General features: G+C 40.0%; 1 protein-coding gene across 1 annotated transcript; it reads left to right on the plus strand.

The window, feature by feature from the left end:
• Positions 1–916: 916 nt before the first annotated feature.
• On the plus strand, positions 917–16,094 carry LOC110988125 (uncharacterized). The gene is made up of 4 exons (XM_022251383.2): positions 917–1,288; positions 9,047–9,207; positions 10,070–10,191; positions 10,919–16,094. Exons 1-4 carry the CDS (start codon positions 1,070–1,072, stop codon positions 11,638–11,640), a joined length of 1,224 nt encoding a protein of 407 aa, XP_022107075.1. The 5' UTR covers positions 917–1,069; the 3' UTR covers positions 11,641–16,094.
• Positions 16,095–18,352: the final 2,258 nt, after the last annotated feature.

The following is an 18,352-nucleotide window of genomic DNA, read 5'->3' on the forward strand; positions in this document are numbered from 1 at the left end:
GATTTTTGAACAGCTGCAAACAAAATAGAGAAATGGTTTACAAAGTTGGAGACAATAGGAAGTTTTGCAAAATTAACATTAATTATTTTTTACAACACAGAAGTGAATGTTCCTATTTAAATAGAGAAGAATTCACCCCAGTTGTCTAAGTATTAACTCTCGAATAGTTTACTACAACATAGACGCCGCCATGTTGCTTGTCACTTACAACCAGGGTGCAGCACTAATTCAAGTGAGAATTTCTGACCAGCTCATTAGCATTAAAAGTGCCCCCCCCACAGTATCTTTTGAAAAGGAGATTGTTTGGCCCCCAAAAATGGTGAGATTGTGTAAATCGTTGCCGGCAGGATCAACTCCCTGGGTCTTTGAGCTTTCATATGAGGGCAGAAGGGCTGAAAACTACGTTTGAAAAATGGTCCTAAGTGCCCGAGAAAGTTGAGGGTTGCCACTTGAAAAATGGCTGTAATCAGACTTCGGAAAAATCACTTTTGGGGGGTTATTTTGTTTTGTGGGAATAATTAAAAATGTAATTGGTTAACCCACAAAAAATTGCAAAGAAATTGAAAGATAAGTGACCAGACAAGAATTTCATTTGTGTTTCAGAAATCTCAGGGATGTTGGCGTGCATGCTATTGGGCCCTGAACGGTGCTGATTTCACACTGTTTTCAATGGGGCTTGAATTAGTGGACTGGACCCACCAGCGATGACCAATTATACGTTCCCGGCGTTCGAGCGGCCGACCCAAGAACGACAAATCAAGCTGTTCGTGAACATACGAGAACAAACCGCCCGAACTCAGCCTTGAAGTCTAAATAGTTAACCATAGAGGGCGGTATTTATGAACGCTTAAAAGTGTTTTGTCTGGTTCCTTTTTTCAGTCGCCGAATATTAATTAGGTGATGTAGTTTACAGACTACTGGGTGTAAATTGCAATATCGAATGAAATACGGAAGCGATAGCAGGCAGGAGGGGAATTGCAAACGGGTACAAATAAGTTATCACATAACTGCCATCAGGGTTTGTGTGAAAAAGTTCTCGTCTGATCTGATTTGGTAGTCTTAGAATATCATGGCACAGCCTCATCCAGACGAGAGTGATGGAATTTTCCTGGAAAATGAATTGCCGTCGTCAAAAGATGAAGCCGACTATTCACTGTCAGTTGTGAATTTGACGCGGGCTGCTGACATTCCACTGCGGTACTTCCTACCCAAGATTTTCTCGCCCATAGAGGCGAGCATGAGAAGGAGTTGTCAGCGGGTGTCGGAGAAGGCTCCCAAGTATAGATTGGTAAGGTGGCGGGTCTCTCTTCAGTTTAATGATGACGCTGCTGCTGAGAAATATTACATGGGATTGCAATGGATGTAGCCTATGCCTAAGCCTAGTTTTTATAACTTTTTTGCGTAATGTCCCTGCTGAGTGCTCTTTCTACGGGATTGTAAATTTGGGGACCCTGTTCCTTTAATGAAGAGAGAGCTACATTTTAACTTTTGAATTCACCTTGGGAGATGACTGTGACGTCATGCTCAATAACTGTAGGATTAATGTCAAAAAGGGTAGGGTTTTGAGTTTTGAGAGAAATTTTGACTTGAGTGGAAACTGCGAGTTTTATAACACGTGCTACAAGGTGGATTCAAATTGGCGTGGATTTTTTATCAGTAAGAAAGTCACATTTTCTCACAATTTACAATTTGAAATTTTCAGAAAAGAGGGTCAGCGCAATAAAGAGTGTTGCCTAGTTGTTTTGGGGGAACTTACCAGTTTTGCAAGAATAAAATGTCAAAAAAAATGGAGGTTCCCCAAGTATACATGTACATTTAAAATCCCCCTTTCCACAAATGTTGTGGTTTTGTATTATTTAACCATATCTGAGTTTTATGCCAATTATTTTATTGTTACAAACCTATTAATGCATATGTACATTTATTCTTTTATTATTTAATTGTAAGCCTATGTGGAAAGGCAAATAAATCACATCAAAATAAAAAATACATGTTGCTCAAATCAAAAGTGACTGTGTTGACATGGTAACATGGCATCATACGTGTACATGGATGACTGAGAGCAGTGGCACAACAAGTGGGGGGCACATGTCCTACAGCTGATGCCCCTCCCCCCCATTTGAAATTTGTGAATGATTTCCGTTGAGTTTATAATGTAACTACAAGTTTATAATGCGACTACGAGTATCACTGCAGCTTGTGTTTTTGTGGTGCCTCCTTGAAAAATGAGCACACCCCCAGGTACATGTACATGTACACGTACTCCCGGACTAAGGTGATTGGCTGGTACCGGTTCATGTACATCATCTAATGGTGTGTACATTGTAATGTGAAGAAAAAAAGTTCCAAATATGGACACACATTTGATACCGTGTGCACAAACCCAATGAGACTGGTCTGAAAAATTCTAAGTGTTTTCTATGTAAACAACTTGTTTTTTTCCCCTCCTAAATTGAACTTTTCTTGACATGTTTTTGCCTTCTGACAGCTAAAAGGTCACTGTAGGGAATACTTACTGGTGTCAGTATATGGAACTCTTCCCTAATTGGAACCACATTAGATTTACATGTACTCGTATAATGTAAGGAATTGAAAATGACAAAGTCAGAAAGCCTAACATTTCCGTCCAAGAAGAATTTTTCCTGAAGACAGATTTTACATTTAGCCTTACATGTACATGATGTACATTAGACTTTTTTTGCCCAGTTTCCAAATCTCTGTTTTATCATGGTCTTTGGCTGCAGTCTGTATTTTCAAGAATTTGATCCGCGGAGTTGAAACCCTCCTGTTAAAGGCAGCTCATGTTTGTTGCTACGGACACATCAAAACATGGACAGTATCCATGCTTGTTGCAGTCTCAAATCTTTTCATCTCAAATGCATATTTTTTCTCCATTCAGAGTTGGTGTACCTACATGTATCTATAGATTCACGGGATAATCAACTCAGAAGGAAGTAATAAATTGTGCAAGAGTGAAGATTACGCTGAACTTCTGTAAAGTGTAATGATTATACATGTGCATTTACATGTACATGTATACATGTACAATGTTCCGAGTTTGATTCCAAGTTTGATACTAATCATGGAGCTCATAAAGAGAAAGTGCATAGATTTGGGGAAAGCAGAGTCTTCAACTTCTTGTGTTTATGTGCAAGTCAGATACAGTATATGTAACTCAGTGTACCAGATTTTATACAAATTTAACTCCCAAAAGGCTTATTTCAACACATGTACGCGTATGTGAGACATTCAGAGGCCACTGCAGGGTGTCAATTTGGAAAGGCCATATATGTACAATTTGTTGACTTTGATAGTGGAATGTACAGGTATACATGTACATGTACATTGTATATTCTTGTGTGTGTATTCTGCTTTCTTGTGTACATGCACAGGTACGCTCTCACCCAACCAGTACCATAAGTTGACTTCACACAGTGAAGGTTTTCAACATTTGAATGGGTTCCAAATTTCAGCACAGATATTGCTCCAATGGGAGCAACATGAGATCTGTTTGTTACAGTGTTATAAATTTGCTGTAAAGTGGCCGGGCTAAAGCCAGTAACATTTGTTCTCATGTATCTACACGCTTACCATTTTCAAGTTCATGTACAGTGTACATGTACACGTATGGATGTGCACGCAGCACTAACATGATTAATGCAGCACTGCAGCACACTAACATTGTAGTGCATACCGGTGTCTTGTCGGTACCCACATGTTCATGTACATGTGCTCATCTGCCATAACTTTGGGATCTTTCGAACAGTGTACATAAGTACACTGTGTACATACATGTACATGTACATGTAAGTACATGTGTACACGAACAGTACAGGTCTACATGTATGTACACTGTATATGTAGTGACTAGATGCTGTAACATGCAGTTTGAAAATGGGAATTCAAGTATGCATTTTTTAAAAATCTGCTGACACTCCATGTATTAATTGCAGATCAGTTTACATTTATAATGAAGAACACGGTGCATCATGTACTCTAATGGTGAAGTAAAATAATGTACATTCATGTATACATTTATGTACCGTATCAGATACGCCTCAGTACGTACATGTACATGTACATGTACATGTAGGGCCACATACATGTACACGTACGTACATGTACATGTACATTGATGTATCGTTCGTGTACATTGATTTGATTTATTGTCTTCGTGGACAAGAGGGCGTGTTTGTGCTTGTCGCTCGCCACATTTTACATGTACATGTACCTGTTTGCCCTGCAGCTTGTTGACAATAGCTGCAGGCATTTTGAGTAGCATTTGCTGAGAAATGTGCATTCTCCACTGGCAGGAAATCCCAACCTCTGGCTTTCCAGGTGGCTTTCTTCCAAGGGAGAATTCTGTGCTCCAATACCCACGTAAAATGAATTCACCCCCATGAAGAAATTTCACAGCACTGGTACAAAAGATCTGACAATAAAATCCAGCTCAGAGTGCCAGAAAACATTCACCAAAGTAAGCAGTACACCTGTGCATCTGTTAGAATTGTTCAAATGGTTTGTGTGACATGTACATGTACTAGTACCTACACATGTAGGCTAAACCTATTGTGTATGAAATTGGCGCGTCAAGGACTTTATTTGAGGGGGTAGTAATTAAAGGGGAATGAAGTGGCCTGAAAATATAGATGTCATTTGGTTTGGTTATGCAGTGCTTCATGTAAGAATGTATGCAAAAGTAATTAACTGTACATCAGTCATGGCAGAACTTTGTTGGATATGCTCAAGGATGCAGTTCCATCATTTTTTGGTTTTGTTCTGGCTTCTTTTTTGGGGTCTCATCAGCGAGCTAAAGATACATGTAGAATGGAATGAATCCCTTCATCGCTTTCTACAGCCCTGCCATTGCCATTCATGATTCAGAGGTGGGTCTGTACACTAACAGGTCTGCGTGACCTTCAATACTAATTTCCAACTGTAAAATTTTGCCATTATTTCTTCACAATGTCTGGCTGTTGCCATGGAAAGTTAAAGATAAATCGAGCAGTATCTGAGTAATTGCAGAAGTTTATTTTTGAAGATATAACGGTTCTCACATGGACAGATACTTTGTTTCTTAAATATTAAATTCAAAACCTAATTGAAAATTACCTGCATTGCACTAAATGGTCTTTTTAGTTTACTTTTAGAAACTATCTCATACATGTAAAAAAATTCTAGTGTAGAAAACACTGAAATTTATTTTCAGAAAGAAATGTAACGCTTGTCACTTGAGAGACGTCATGTTTATTACCGGTACAAGGACACTTTTTGAACAGATACATGTATAAAACATGGACAGACGTTTTCCTGGTGTTTGAATTAGAGCATGAAAACAGAATCACAAATAAAACTTGTTTGTTTTCAGTTTACCATATCATTTCTGTTCAAAAGACTGTTAAACTTCAGCTAAAATGAACACTGTAAGCTTTTCCCAGGAATGCATACATGTACATGTATATTTCTGTTGAGGTTATCTGCTCAAGGAATGGCAAAATCAACCTGTTTCATGTTTGTCACTCTATGGACAAACACCATGACGTACGTTATTCCTTAATTAGCTTGCCTTAAAGTCCTGTTTAACTTAAAGAAATAAAAAGCAATAGATTTTGACAATTTTCTCAAATATTATACCTGTAGTACCAATGATTTCACAGATGAATTTTCTCCATGAAAAGCAATTCCAGTGGTATTTTAGATAACCTGAAGAACATGAGTTGACACAGTTGTGTGCATGTCCCACCAGAACCGCTAAAATAAGCTGGACATTTTCATCAAAATTCTGATTATTTTGTCAACAACCAAACCCTATTAAACTGTGTAAACTATATCTCTACAATTATTCAAATATCAGTAACACTGGTTAAGTTCATTTCTTGACTCTCAACGCTGTTAAAGACAGAGATGATTTTGGTTATGTGCAATGGGTCTTTTAGAGTGGACAGACCCAGGTCTTGTCAACAAGGTTAACCCCACTCTAGACAAGATAAAAACATGACCTTGTTTGCTGTCCAAGTTTAGGGCAGAAAAAACTCCATTCAGGTCTTCTGAAGATTGAAGTATTATTGTTTCTGTGACAGATGACAAATTCTGCTGTGCTGTATTTCGTAATATGGATGTTTAATACATTATACATGTACACGTACGGTACATACTGCATTCAGATGATACAGCACACACATGCATGAGCAGCTCACAAAGTCAGTAATGTTCAGTAAAGTCACAAATCAGATGATGCCAGCCACATGCTTCTGAGAGTACTTGTAGGCATAGATCATCAAAACAGGTGTAGCATTCAATGTTTATGGTCATTTGTCATCTCCAACCCTTTCATAAGATAATGTGTATTGCATACATGTACATGTACATGTACGTACATGTACATGTATGTACATGTACAACGTACATTGTACATGTACCGTTAGATAGTCACTTTTGTCACATTTTTACATGTGCCAGTATCCGTATATGAAACCATTTCAATGGTCATTTCTTATGTTTTTTCCCCCGTTCTCTTTTGGTACATGTACATGTAGAAACATTTACAGCCTTGCATTACATGTACATGTATGTACATGTACTGTAGGTGGTTGGAGAAAAGAGGTTCTTCAGGTCATGTTACAAACAAGTTCATGTATCGTGGATTTGTGTAGGCAGTTTTTCAATTCCGCAGTAAATGGTTCCACATTTTTTTTTTACTTGTCTTCATTAGGGTGAATTTGGACCATGTAAATGTATAGTACATGTAAAAGTGCTCTTTAACCCGAACTGCACGTCTTTTAAGAAAACAACAATTCCCATGTACCAGCCAAAGGTCAAAAAAGTGACTCTTGAGTACTCATATAGTACAATATTTCACACCATAGTTTGAGGCCCTGCTGGATACAAGCACTCACCATGGTGACTGGCCATGCACAGTGACTCAAGCCAAACATTCAACATACGGTCTTTCTGAACATAATTAAATGTACAGTGTACGTAATTTGTGTGTGGGAACCACTGAAGCTTGTGACATGTCTGTATCCATGTCCATACATGTGCATGTGTACATGTGTACCGCTGCATGTGTACATGTACATGTGTACCGCTACATGTACCGGTACATGTATCCTCTGTGTGGTGGGGACTGGAGGTACATGTACATGTACTTTACACATGTCCATGTACAATGTACATGTACAAATGTATGTACATGTACATGTATGACTACATGTAGCAAGCATTGTCATTGGTTCCATCTGCCTCTGCCTATCTGCAGTGCATTACCAGATGATGCTTCCATGTTCTCCGGCACGAACTGGTTAATATAATTTCTTCTGTCATTTACTTTAAAAACCATTAGAAAATCCTGTGAACATGGGGAATGTTTTCAAATGCATTTGTACGAGTGCAGTGTTTGTTCGGGTAGTTGTGCCGGCACAAGAACGAACAGTTGTTGATAATGTGATTGCAGGCTAGTGATAATTGCTCCAACCAGCTTTTTCTCCGGTTCCAATGATGTCCCTAAGTTAACTGAAGCCTTGCACGGATATCAACTCAGGATAAATTGTTGTTATTAATATTGTTTTGGCCAGGAGCATTGATATGCAGTTTTCTGTGGCTGAAGACCTTAAGTGCCATACCTCAGTCATGTCAATACAGTCGATGAAATGAAATGGGGGAAAGAGCTTGGGTCTCTGCAGTTCCTAATGTGCAGTACATATGTACACCGTACGTATCCAGGTTACAACATAAGTTGCTTTTGTGCAGGATGGCAGTTAATTACCTGCTTTGAATTCACTATGTAAAACACTGCTTTAACAATCACAACAGAGTCCACAAACTATGTTTGGGGATACAGATATTCAGTGATGTTTATTTGCTCTAACAATCCTGAATCACAGTTGTGTTTTTCCTACAATTGGCTGCTGAACTGTGGTTGGCTATCAGTACAAAGTAAAAGAAAAATTCAGGAGTGTTAAAAATCCCACGCAGCTATTAGAACACCAGATAATACATGTACAACGCTATTTAAAAGTAATGGGACAAATGCCCATTTTGAATGAATTGGAGGTGAAATCGGAACCAACCAATGGTGATTTTTCCGAAAACTTTGGCTGTACAATTTAGTCTATACATGTATATTAACCATTTACGCAGGTGCTGCGAAATGCAGGTGTTATAAAATGCAGACCTGTGCTATGAAATGCAGACCTGTGCTATGAAATGCAGGTGCTATGAAACGCTGACCTGTGCTATGAAATGCAGACCTGTGCTATGAAATGCAGGTGCCAGAAATGGTGCTGTGAAACATACATGTAGTACAGTACTTGTACATGTACTGTATGATACAGTGAGCAGGTAGTCCTGACTCTTATCACAGGTGTTGTCACATGGGGTAACAGATGTACATGTACATGTATGCATACTAAGCCATATGACAGGAGGTCATAATATGTGCATTTCTTGGTTTTTACATGTAGTTGAGCAGTTGAATTGTGTGTAGACCTTTGTTGGTCCTGCATAGACATGTATGTTACATGTATGTATTCATTTGTCGTGAACACCAGGTACATGTACGACAACATATCATTGACCAGGTGAACTTAGTTCAGGGATTTCATTCACTCATAACTCTGCATTTCATATCTCTATTTTCATTAAAACCCTCCTATGCAAAGACATATTCTTGAACCAGTTGTCCAATCAGTCAAAACCAGTCATGTGTCTGTGTAATGGGGGACATCAATTGGAAGGAATTTTTGACTGTTTTTGACGGTTACTTTGTAACAAAAGGGAGGGTTAATAGAATTATGGCCATAGGCATAAGTACCAGCAGTATTACATGTACATGTACTAGCACATTTTACATGCACATGTACATTATGTGTGTGTAATTGATGGTGATACCGTACATATGTACATGTATTGATTTAGTGTATTGACTTTTATGTTGATCCGAGTACAGTGAATTACCGGTAAATGCAGATTTCATTGTCAAACAGTTTGAAATACCTGTCAGATATGTGCATCTGAAGAGCCTTCTTGTTTTCTTGTTCATTTACAGTTGAACACAGACTGGGGCAATAGGTTGTCCTCCATCAAGGAAGGGCCCGGTATTCTGGCACTGGTAACCGTCGAGAACAAGGCAGTGGATCAACACACTGTCAGCAAAGTGGAGAGCCACATTAAGAAGCTAATGAAAGGCACATCATGTCAGCTGCAGAGGTGAGCAGAAAGTTACATGTAACCTCCTGTCATCTGGATTAGCCTAATTAGACAGCAGTATTAATACGTTATAATAAAAAAAAAGGCAAAGGACCTCATGTACATGTACACCATAATTCAGTGACATGTTTGACACAGGTGTGGATCATACACTTGTGATACAAATTTTGTGTGAGGAATTTTCAACTGAATGTGCATAGGAAACTCTACCGCTACTTTGCAAAACTTGGCACAGGTCATAGTCTACCAGGTTACATACATGTACATCTATATACCTAGCATGGTGTGTTCTGCTGGTAGCCAGTTTTTTTCTGAATTTTTTTTTATGGAAGAAATTTCGGAGCTGAGCAGCTTTGTGAAATTGTTAGATCCCAACTACATCACCTGTCCCAACTATAGATGGTCCCAACTGTGGTTGGGAAAGTCCCAACTACTGGTGCTGGAGTTTGGCCAGCCCAACTGTAGTGTAGAGTGCCGTACCACTATATACCATGTGCCAAAGTTGTTTCATTTATGTTGGTTCGTGCAAGCAGAATCTCATTTTCATTTGTGTAATGGGTGACACTTGCCACATTGACAATGTATTTGGATAAATTCTTTTGGGTGTAGACAGTTAAAACTTGGAGAACGTTGAGAAATTTTTCTACTAAAATTGGGCTAGCCCAACCACTGTACATGTATACTACAGTTGGGACCATTCCCAACTGTACAGACTGATAGCATAGATGGGGTCTAACCCATGTAGCTTCAATCAAGACGAATGCTCACGAGCTCAGGTACCTGTAAGTTTACAGTACATGTATTGCTAATGGATAGCAAGCGTTCTTCATGCATGTGACTATTGGTACTTTCTGTTTCCCAGATGGGAGGCACAGCATATTCTACTGCATTTTGAAGATTCTAAGGACTACGAGACTTTCGGCAGGTTGTTCCTGGAAGAAAAATTGGACGACTGTGAAGGATTCCGTGTTAATGCCATTGAACGTGAGTGACATTTTGAAAACACTGACGGTTACAGCTTATCCACTTAATCAGTTAATGTACTTATGAAAGCTATTAAGCAGCACTCCCTGATTTGATATAAAATGAATCGCTTTATCAGTGTAATTATTGACTGACACCAAGATAACACCAAGACAAACTGTCTATGTTTGACAACCAGAATTTTGCCACTGAGGTTAGATTACTTGAAGCTGTTAAGAACTACATGTATTACAAGTTGAGCCTTATGCCATAGTTTAGGAAAAAGACATTTTCAGTGCACTGTGCATTGTCTTGTTGCCTGGAGCATATATAATTATTTACTGGCAGTTGTGAACCCAAGACCAGCAGAATATTGACAGTAAATTCGAGAATCCAAGACCAAGACCATAGGTAACAGGAATAAGACAGAGATCCGCAAAAACAGGACCTAAAACCAGCCTCTTGACCTATGTGTACTTGTCCGTACATGTACATGTATATTGGGCACAACACTACTTTACAATGTGAGATTCAACAGGCTTCACATCTGGTACTAAATGCCAAATGAGGTTGGATTTGGCAGGCTTGACGCATGCACTGTAGTTCAGTCCTGTCTGGGTTTGTTCATCAGGTGTGGCTTTTGCTGAATTGGGCTGAGGTCTCGAGAAAAGTATTGGAGCCAGTGGAAACTGGTACACGCTTTAATCAGCCGCACATAATTTGTCCGCATTGCACATTTTACTTGCAGCATCCATTCTGACCAACCCACCACGATGCTTTGTGGAGATTGAGACCACTCAAGGCACTGAAACCAGGGACACCCTTATGTCTTTCATCTCCTACTTCTCCGGTGCCTTCAAGCACGTCAACATCCTGGAAGTCGAGAGTTTAACCCCTGCCGGCAGAAGTGGAGGTGGGGAGGAGCCCCAGGACGGAGATATTCCCCACATGGCCATTACGCTGATGTTTAGCAGCCAGGCCCAGTCACGGGCTGCTGAGGTCCTCAAGGTGCTGTCGGCTGGGGACCCATGGCGACCCTACCGACTCCCGGAGCCAGTGGCCAAGGAACTGGAGGATGACAATACAACATACTTCCGGCATGCTACCTTGGGTCTCCCGCTCTGGGGGGTCAAGACAGGCGCCAGTGAGTCGGGCGTACGGCTGACGCTGTTCGTCAAGGAGGGCAGTGACTTTCAGCAGATGGAAAAGTTCTATGGCAAAGTCACAGGGGTCTCGCCCCTGCAGCAGAGCAGAGGCACGGCCGTCAAGCGCAGCACCTATCCCCTGTCCAACCGACTGGAGTTCACCCTTGCCCTCTACCAAGGCCTGACCCCCCATGCTCACGAGAACCACCTCTTGTACTTTCAAACGAACGAGCAGGCCATCGGTGCGCAGAAGCTGGCCGAGGACCACTGGCAGCTGAAAGATCCAGAAAACAACACAGTGCTGCTCTTCACGACCATGAAATGAAACCGAGTTGCTAGACAGCAGATGAAAGGTTTTTAAGTAGTACTGTAGCCTATTGAAATATTACACAAGTACCGATCCTTGCTAATCTGTGTCCTGTTGTGTGACTATAATTTCACCCCTGTACTGTTTGTACATGCTGTAATATGGTCAGGTCTGAATTCAGAACCTTAATTCGGGATTATTATGACTCATAAAACTGTTGGCATCGTTAAATGTTTGCCAAGTTACCAGCAAAGCGGTCACATTTCTGTGAAGATTTCCTACTTGCGGATGAATCATTTCACGTTAGTGGAAAGTGCAGAATATGTGAATACATGAGTCATGAAGATATACCCAGACATGTACCAGTACGGGTACCTATCCGTGATTTTGTCCGTTCACTAATGAAGTGCACTTAAAGAATGTGTACAGCGCACCGTCATGGAGCATAGTCATTGTTCGTAAACATGCATCTCAAATGAACTGTGGATATGTATACATTAAGGCAGTGGTATAGCAAATTGAATAGGGGACCCTGATGTGGTAAATGAAAGGGAGGGGGGGACTCATAGAACCTCGGAACAGGCAAAGAGAATGCAGAACCACGTCCCAGTTACATTCACTGTGGATTGTTTGTGTGCTTTCATTTTGCATGTAGCTCCCCAGTGACCGTGGCCATTGGAAATTTGAGAAATTTCTCTCCCAGGAATCTGCGGTATGAACTCTGTACTTAATGTGGGCTTTCATATTGTCTTATGCAGTATGCATGTTTGTTTTAGCCGGGATTGTAAATCTAAACTTTTTTTAAGAGATGGAGAAGTACATTTGTGTCTTGAAATCTGGAATATTTCTTGGTTTGCAGTTTTCGTGCAAATTACACAGAAAGGGTGACATGGAAAATCTTTTTTCAGTGACTGTCCTTTTTCTCTCGTAAAAGGGGAATAAATGAAAGAGTTGTCCATGAAAAGTTTTTTTTAACTGCTTTTTGAAATGGTTTTTATAGTGTAATAAATTCTAAGAGGATCAACCTTTAAGAAAAGACCCGTTCGCCCATTCCACTCCAAAATTTGCTTACTTGTACATGGGTAAATACATGTAAGTCCTTTTGCTGCAGCAGTCACGGTCAAAAATTCCTTCCACTCGATTTGCCCCAGTACACAGACACACAGGGGTCACCAGTGCTGCAACAGTTACAGACTGTCAAAAATTTCTTTACTCCATTTGCCCCAGTACACAGACACATAGCGGTCACTAGCGCTGCAACAGTAACAGACTGTCAGAAATTCCTTCCGCTCGATTTGCCCCAGTACACATTCAGACACGTAGGGGTCATTTGACTGATAGGACTACTGTGTCAAAAATGCATTTTTGCATAGGAGGGTTAATGTAAAGTGTAACACACAGTCACACTGCAACTTGCCAAGCACACTGTTGAGTAGGTTACAGGTTCCATTTGTGACCACACTGAAGAGGAGGAGGGGCCACACTGTGTGCCCATATTTGTTCTCGCAGGGAGTACACGAGTGAGTAAGTTTACAACTCTCTAGCATCTTGGTGCATGGTGACAGCATCCTTTATTACATGAGTACAGTTGTGAGCATACAAATGACTTGAGTAAGACCCAAGATGAGATCATGAGGGTTTCAGTGGTCAGACTGGGAGTGTGTACTGGTATGTACAATACCCTTGCATTGCATGGTCATTTCAAGATGGCGGAAGGGTAAACCTTGACCGCTCACAAGATGTGATCTGAGAGTAATGCGCATGCGATATTTCCGTATACCAGCAAGTACCAAGAGGAGTGCATGGAATTGCAAGGCATATGTGGCCCCTACCTCTCTGTTGGTCAACACTGAGGGGGCGCTTGTGCGTAGAGCAGATACCATTGCGCCCCCCCATTTTGAAATTGAACTACATGTACATGTATGCCTTTTTAGGGTAATTCTGAACAGAAGAGATGTAGAAAAAAAATATTTATAGCAGTTTGTGGTTCTCATGTCTGTTGCATATAATTGGGAGATTGTAATTGGGGAAAGTTATTTCATTTTAGAGATGATTGATATAAAAGTATGGTAGCATTTTAGACTGTAGCAATGGAAATAGTGTATTGTCTTATATAGAAAGAGTAACGTTATGCTGTAGACTGTAATATACCAGATTCATATTAATTGTTGTCATTCCTGGGTTGCATTATGGAGCAAGTTCAGTGTGCAAGGTCAATACTAGATGCAAATATTTTGGTCCAGATGCACAGCGTTATTGCCTTATCAAGGCAGTTTACAAAAGGAAACCCAGAACTCATTCAGTGTGAGGTTGCGCTTTGTGATAAAGCTGTTGATGAGTTGTTGAAGTTCTGCAAAGATCCTCACCCGCTCCAAATCTCAGAGCCTCCCAAACTCACAGAGGAGATGTGTTGCGTGGCGCAGCGGTATAATTTTAGCTCACTTTACCTGAAAAACCTTCAAATCTTACATGCACATGTATGTTACGAGAAGAATTTAAGACGAATGAAGTTGTTACTGAGATTGTGAATCATGTCGTCGGTGAAATTTAGAAAGGAAACAGGAGACATTACAATAATTCAGAACGACAGGTCCTAACAGGTATTGTTTGTCTCACACCGGGTGGGGTGGTCTGTCATAATTTTGACATGATATCTGACAGTTCAAATTTAAGGTTGACATTGGCAAAACTTGGGTGGGGAGGAGATTATTAAATTGATTTTTATCCATAAATCCTTTGATATTTTTGGCTTGAGAATGATATGCTGGTAGTCTTTTTTTTCTTTTCTTTTTCTATAAATTCCAATTTGTCACCAGACATGTCATGGGTCATACATGTAAGTCCCTCTTGTCAGTGTTTTTTTTTTCTAATTTGCATTTAACAGAAAGAGCAAATTCTATCTTTTTTTATTTACCCGTATGACTCCATTTGGAATCCCGATGAACATGGGCATTCGGGTGAAAAATGTTCCTCTTGCTTTACATTGGCCAAGATTCTTTAGAAAGGCCTTTAACTGTAGATTGGCCCTGGCAACTCGCGATTTTGTCCAAAGTTGCTGTTGAGACTGATAGTGTGAATGCTGACCACAGGTATAAAGTGTACATGTAACAAGCAATCAAGCAATGCTCTCAGCTCAGTCACTAGCCACAGGGGGGCATCAAGCTCGGCTGTGATCACTGGAAGCTAGGGGTGTGATATCTCTCTGAAATCTGTAACTCTGTGGGTGAAATAACAGTTTCGGTTTCACATTGCAGCGTGTGAGTGGCGGACACTCCACCTCATGACACCAGACTATTGGAAATCCCTAAGCAACTTGTCTGCTTAAACTGAAACAAAAATGTATACAGGGCATGCATGACAAGTTAGCTCAAGCATGTATAGTTTATGTGCGTGATCCCTGAAAGTACATTGTACTTTGTGTACATTACACAAGAATAAATACCTGAGGTTAATTAACCCCAACATGCACAGTTGTAACAACAGTGTACAAACCTGCAAACCTAGCCATACTCCTTCCTAAGGTCAGGCATTACCACACAATAGATTAAAAGGTATTTAAATGAGCCTTTCACTTCATTTAATTTAAATTTTGATCTATTGTGTGGTAATGCCTGACCTCAGGAAGGAGTACTGGCATGTTGGCTGGTCTGCAGTGTATGCTTACATTTTGTGAAACAAAATTGTGCACCACATTGTACAAGCTTCTGCTCCAAATGTTTAACGTCTTTCTAGCGTTAACATCAGTAAAGCAGACTTACCTGTAAAAGGAGTTTGTTTTTAAACTGAAATTGAACTGTTTTCAAAATATGCTCCTCAATGCTTGATGCACCCTGGTGGAAAAAAATGGCCTTCCTGAATAGTAGATACAATATCATTTTCATTCGTTTGTGTTTAAGTAGGATTTTTAAAAAATATATATCAGTACTAGGATTTTTTTCACACCTTAGCTATTTATTCATGTACATTTAAATGTCAGTAGATGAAGCAACCGTCAATGGAATAAAAAAAAATTTGAATTGTCTATGCAGTTACTGTGGGTACATGCAAGTGGAGATTTTATTTTACGACGAAAATCCAATCAGTCATTGTGATCATGTGATGCACCAATATTACCGGCACATCCATCTGATTCCCAGCCATTAAATTGGTTTGGGCTGGTTACAGCTAATGCAGTCCATTCTTACAGATACATGTATTAAAGTCTTTTTGCCCGGGTGCCCGCAAATATATTATGAGACAAACTGACAAATGAAACTCATTAATAATGAGTACTTGAGATGTTATTGGGTATCAAGTTGATGCTGATGGAACGGTGACATGTTTTTTATTCGTCGCTGCTTTGGCTGGTTCTAATTCTGTGCATGTATCCCTCAGACTCAATTTGTCCCAAACTCTTCAAATGTCACCTGACGCTGTCTGCCATTTATTAAAGAAGACTTTTCATGAGTCTAATGTTAAAATGTGAGGAGGAAGATGCGTGTCTCTTGTTCATAATTGCCCTGTGAAATACGAGAGCCTACATTATGGACATGTTTTGATTGTAGCTTATCTCATTTATGCTGCTTTGGACACTCATGGAATACGCGTTGTTTTTGTGAACATTTTTTCTTAAATACTGCTCTTTCTTCTTCAAACACCGGCTTAGAGACTCTCACAAGGAACTATGCATTCTTTACCACAAAGGCTCAGATTTTGTTTTTGCTAGTCAATTGTTTTATCTGTACTGAGGAAGAGCCTTAAGACAAAAATATTGAGGGACAGGCTAATTTATATTTATGTCCATGTGTTCAAGAAGTTGGAGATATAATTCAGGTCTGAAGTTGAAAAGAAATGTTCATTTCCTGCAACATTTTGGAAATGAGACTCGAGTTTTGAGTATTTTGAAGACTTACCATTTAAATGAAGAGGGCACAAGATATTTATCAAATTTTATTTGGCCTTTGCAGTGCTGTGAATTTTTTTAAAAAGAAATTAGCACTTGAGAGGCGCTCAGGTTTACAGCCGGTTTTGTTATTGTACAACAAATTTTTAAATACAGCAGTATAAAAAATCTTGCGCAGCCTGGAGTTTTCTTGTAACTTTTTTACTTGGCAGTTCAAGTCTGTGTGAAACTGTGGACATTTGCACATCCCGTTGTTATTGCATGGCTTCACACTACATGCAGTAAAAGCTGGAGGATGCATTCGCATGTGTATGTGATGTGTAAAGCCTGCAGTAGAGCTGTTTCACTGTCATCTGTAACCCCTCATCAGCTAAAATTCATTTACATGTATGCTTTTCTCATTCCCATTAACTCAAGCGTGCAACTGAAGTAACACGATTAGGTTCAGGTGTATGGATGATATTTACTATTCACACGACACCCCCAGAACACATGATTTTTTAATTTTCCTTCGGCCATGAACATACACGATTTGCACGTCTCGATGATGCATTCATGAATGTGGCAGGCTAAAGTCCCTTTGCTGCATCCGAGCCATGGAATTTGGGGAGAGAGTGGAACACCCAGGGTTTGTTGGGGGGGGGGAACTGCTGCATATGCAGCTTTTAGTGTTGGGCGGGGGCAAATTCGAAAGCGAGTGCAGCTCAGTCTCATTCAACATGATGTTGGGTGAGAAAAAATATCAATAGCCTTACTCGTGGTCCCAACATCCTTTTATTTCACAGTGTTGTTTTCTTAGGGTTTTGGTGCTGATAATTGATAAAAGAAATATACCAATTACTTTCTTACCTATGACGTATTCTTTGTAATAAAAAAATATATCAGGAATGGGAGCAAGTTGCCCTGCCAGCCCCCTGCTAGATACACCATGGGGGGCGGGGCTTGGACTAGCATTTACCTTTGCAAGTAGTTTACAATGTCAACCTTTTCCCCTACCCCTTTGCTACAGGACACTGGCACGTCTGGCTGTATCACAGCTGGCAGTTTGTAGGTGCATGTTCATTTTGTCTTCGTTTTCAGAAACTAAAGAAATGTAACTCTCTGGAGGGGAGGAGCTCAAGCCCCCCCCACCTTTCTGGGAGTCAGCGGGCTTATAGATGAATCAGTGGAATTTTATTCTTCTGCACTTCATTTGTTTATTTTATTTGTTTGTGGCAGGTTTTTACTTCGTCTTCTTCCCCAGAACAGCCCACCCATACACGATTTCTTGGCTGGCTAACCTTTAAAAGGTTAATTCAAAGAGCTTTCAAAGGCTTACTGTGTTGATGAGTTCGCTTGATTCAAAGAAAGATCCCTCTCTAAAGCAGTATTATCTGTAGCCTTTTTCTTTGGCCTTTTAAAGAAATCTGTCGGTCTTTAAAATTGGTTTTCAAATCTGTGGGCAGATTTTACTTTAAAAAAAGAAGTGGAAAATGTGAACAAGTCATGTTTGTTTCAACAAGGATAACCAAATGTAAGTTGATTTCAGAGAAATGTCAATGAGATGTAGACGCATGCACAATTGGAAAGACTAGGTTATACAAACACCAGAATGCAAGTCATTGGGGCATTTTATTCATCCCCTGCTGAATAGGGCCCCCCTGCACGAATAAATGTCAGAATTGATGGAATGCATTTCAAGTTGATGTGCGTCACTTGTCCAGCTCCACTGGCTTGACTTTGGGGTACTGTCCATGTATTCAGGGATACAGAGAAGCAAGCTCCATGATTATTTTTCTTTTATAGAGAAAAGATGCATCGTTTTATAATCCATGTTGACCAGGGACAGTGTACATGCTATGCATATTG

This window comes from Acanthaster planci, linkage group LG11 (genome assembly GCF_054643075.1).
Source record: "Acanthaster planci isolate LZ-2023a linkage group LG11, COTS_SCS, whole genome shotgun sequence".
Taxonomy (NCBI): Eukaryota; Metazoa; Echinodermata; class Asteroidea; order Valvatida; family Acanthasteridae; genus Acanthaster; species Acanthaster planci.

Excerpts from the sequence above, each read along its gene's own strand:
- LOC110988125 (XM_022251383.2), top strand. The coding sequence starts at position 1,070 with ATGGCACAGCCTCATCCAGACGAGAGTGATGGAATTTTCCTGGAAAAT. Across the intron at positions 1,289-9,046 it reads AGGCTCCCAAGTATAGATTG|TTGAACACAGACTGGGGCAA; the intron begins GTAAGGTGGCGG and ends GTTCATTTACAG. Across the intron at positions 9,208-10,069 it reads ACATCATGTCAGCTGCAGAG|ATGGGAGGCACAGCATATTC; the intron begins GTGAGCAGAAAG and ends TCTGTTTCCCAG.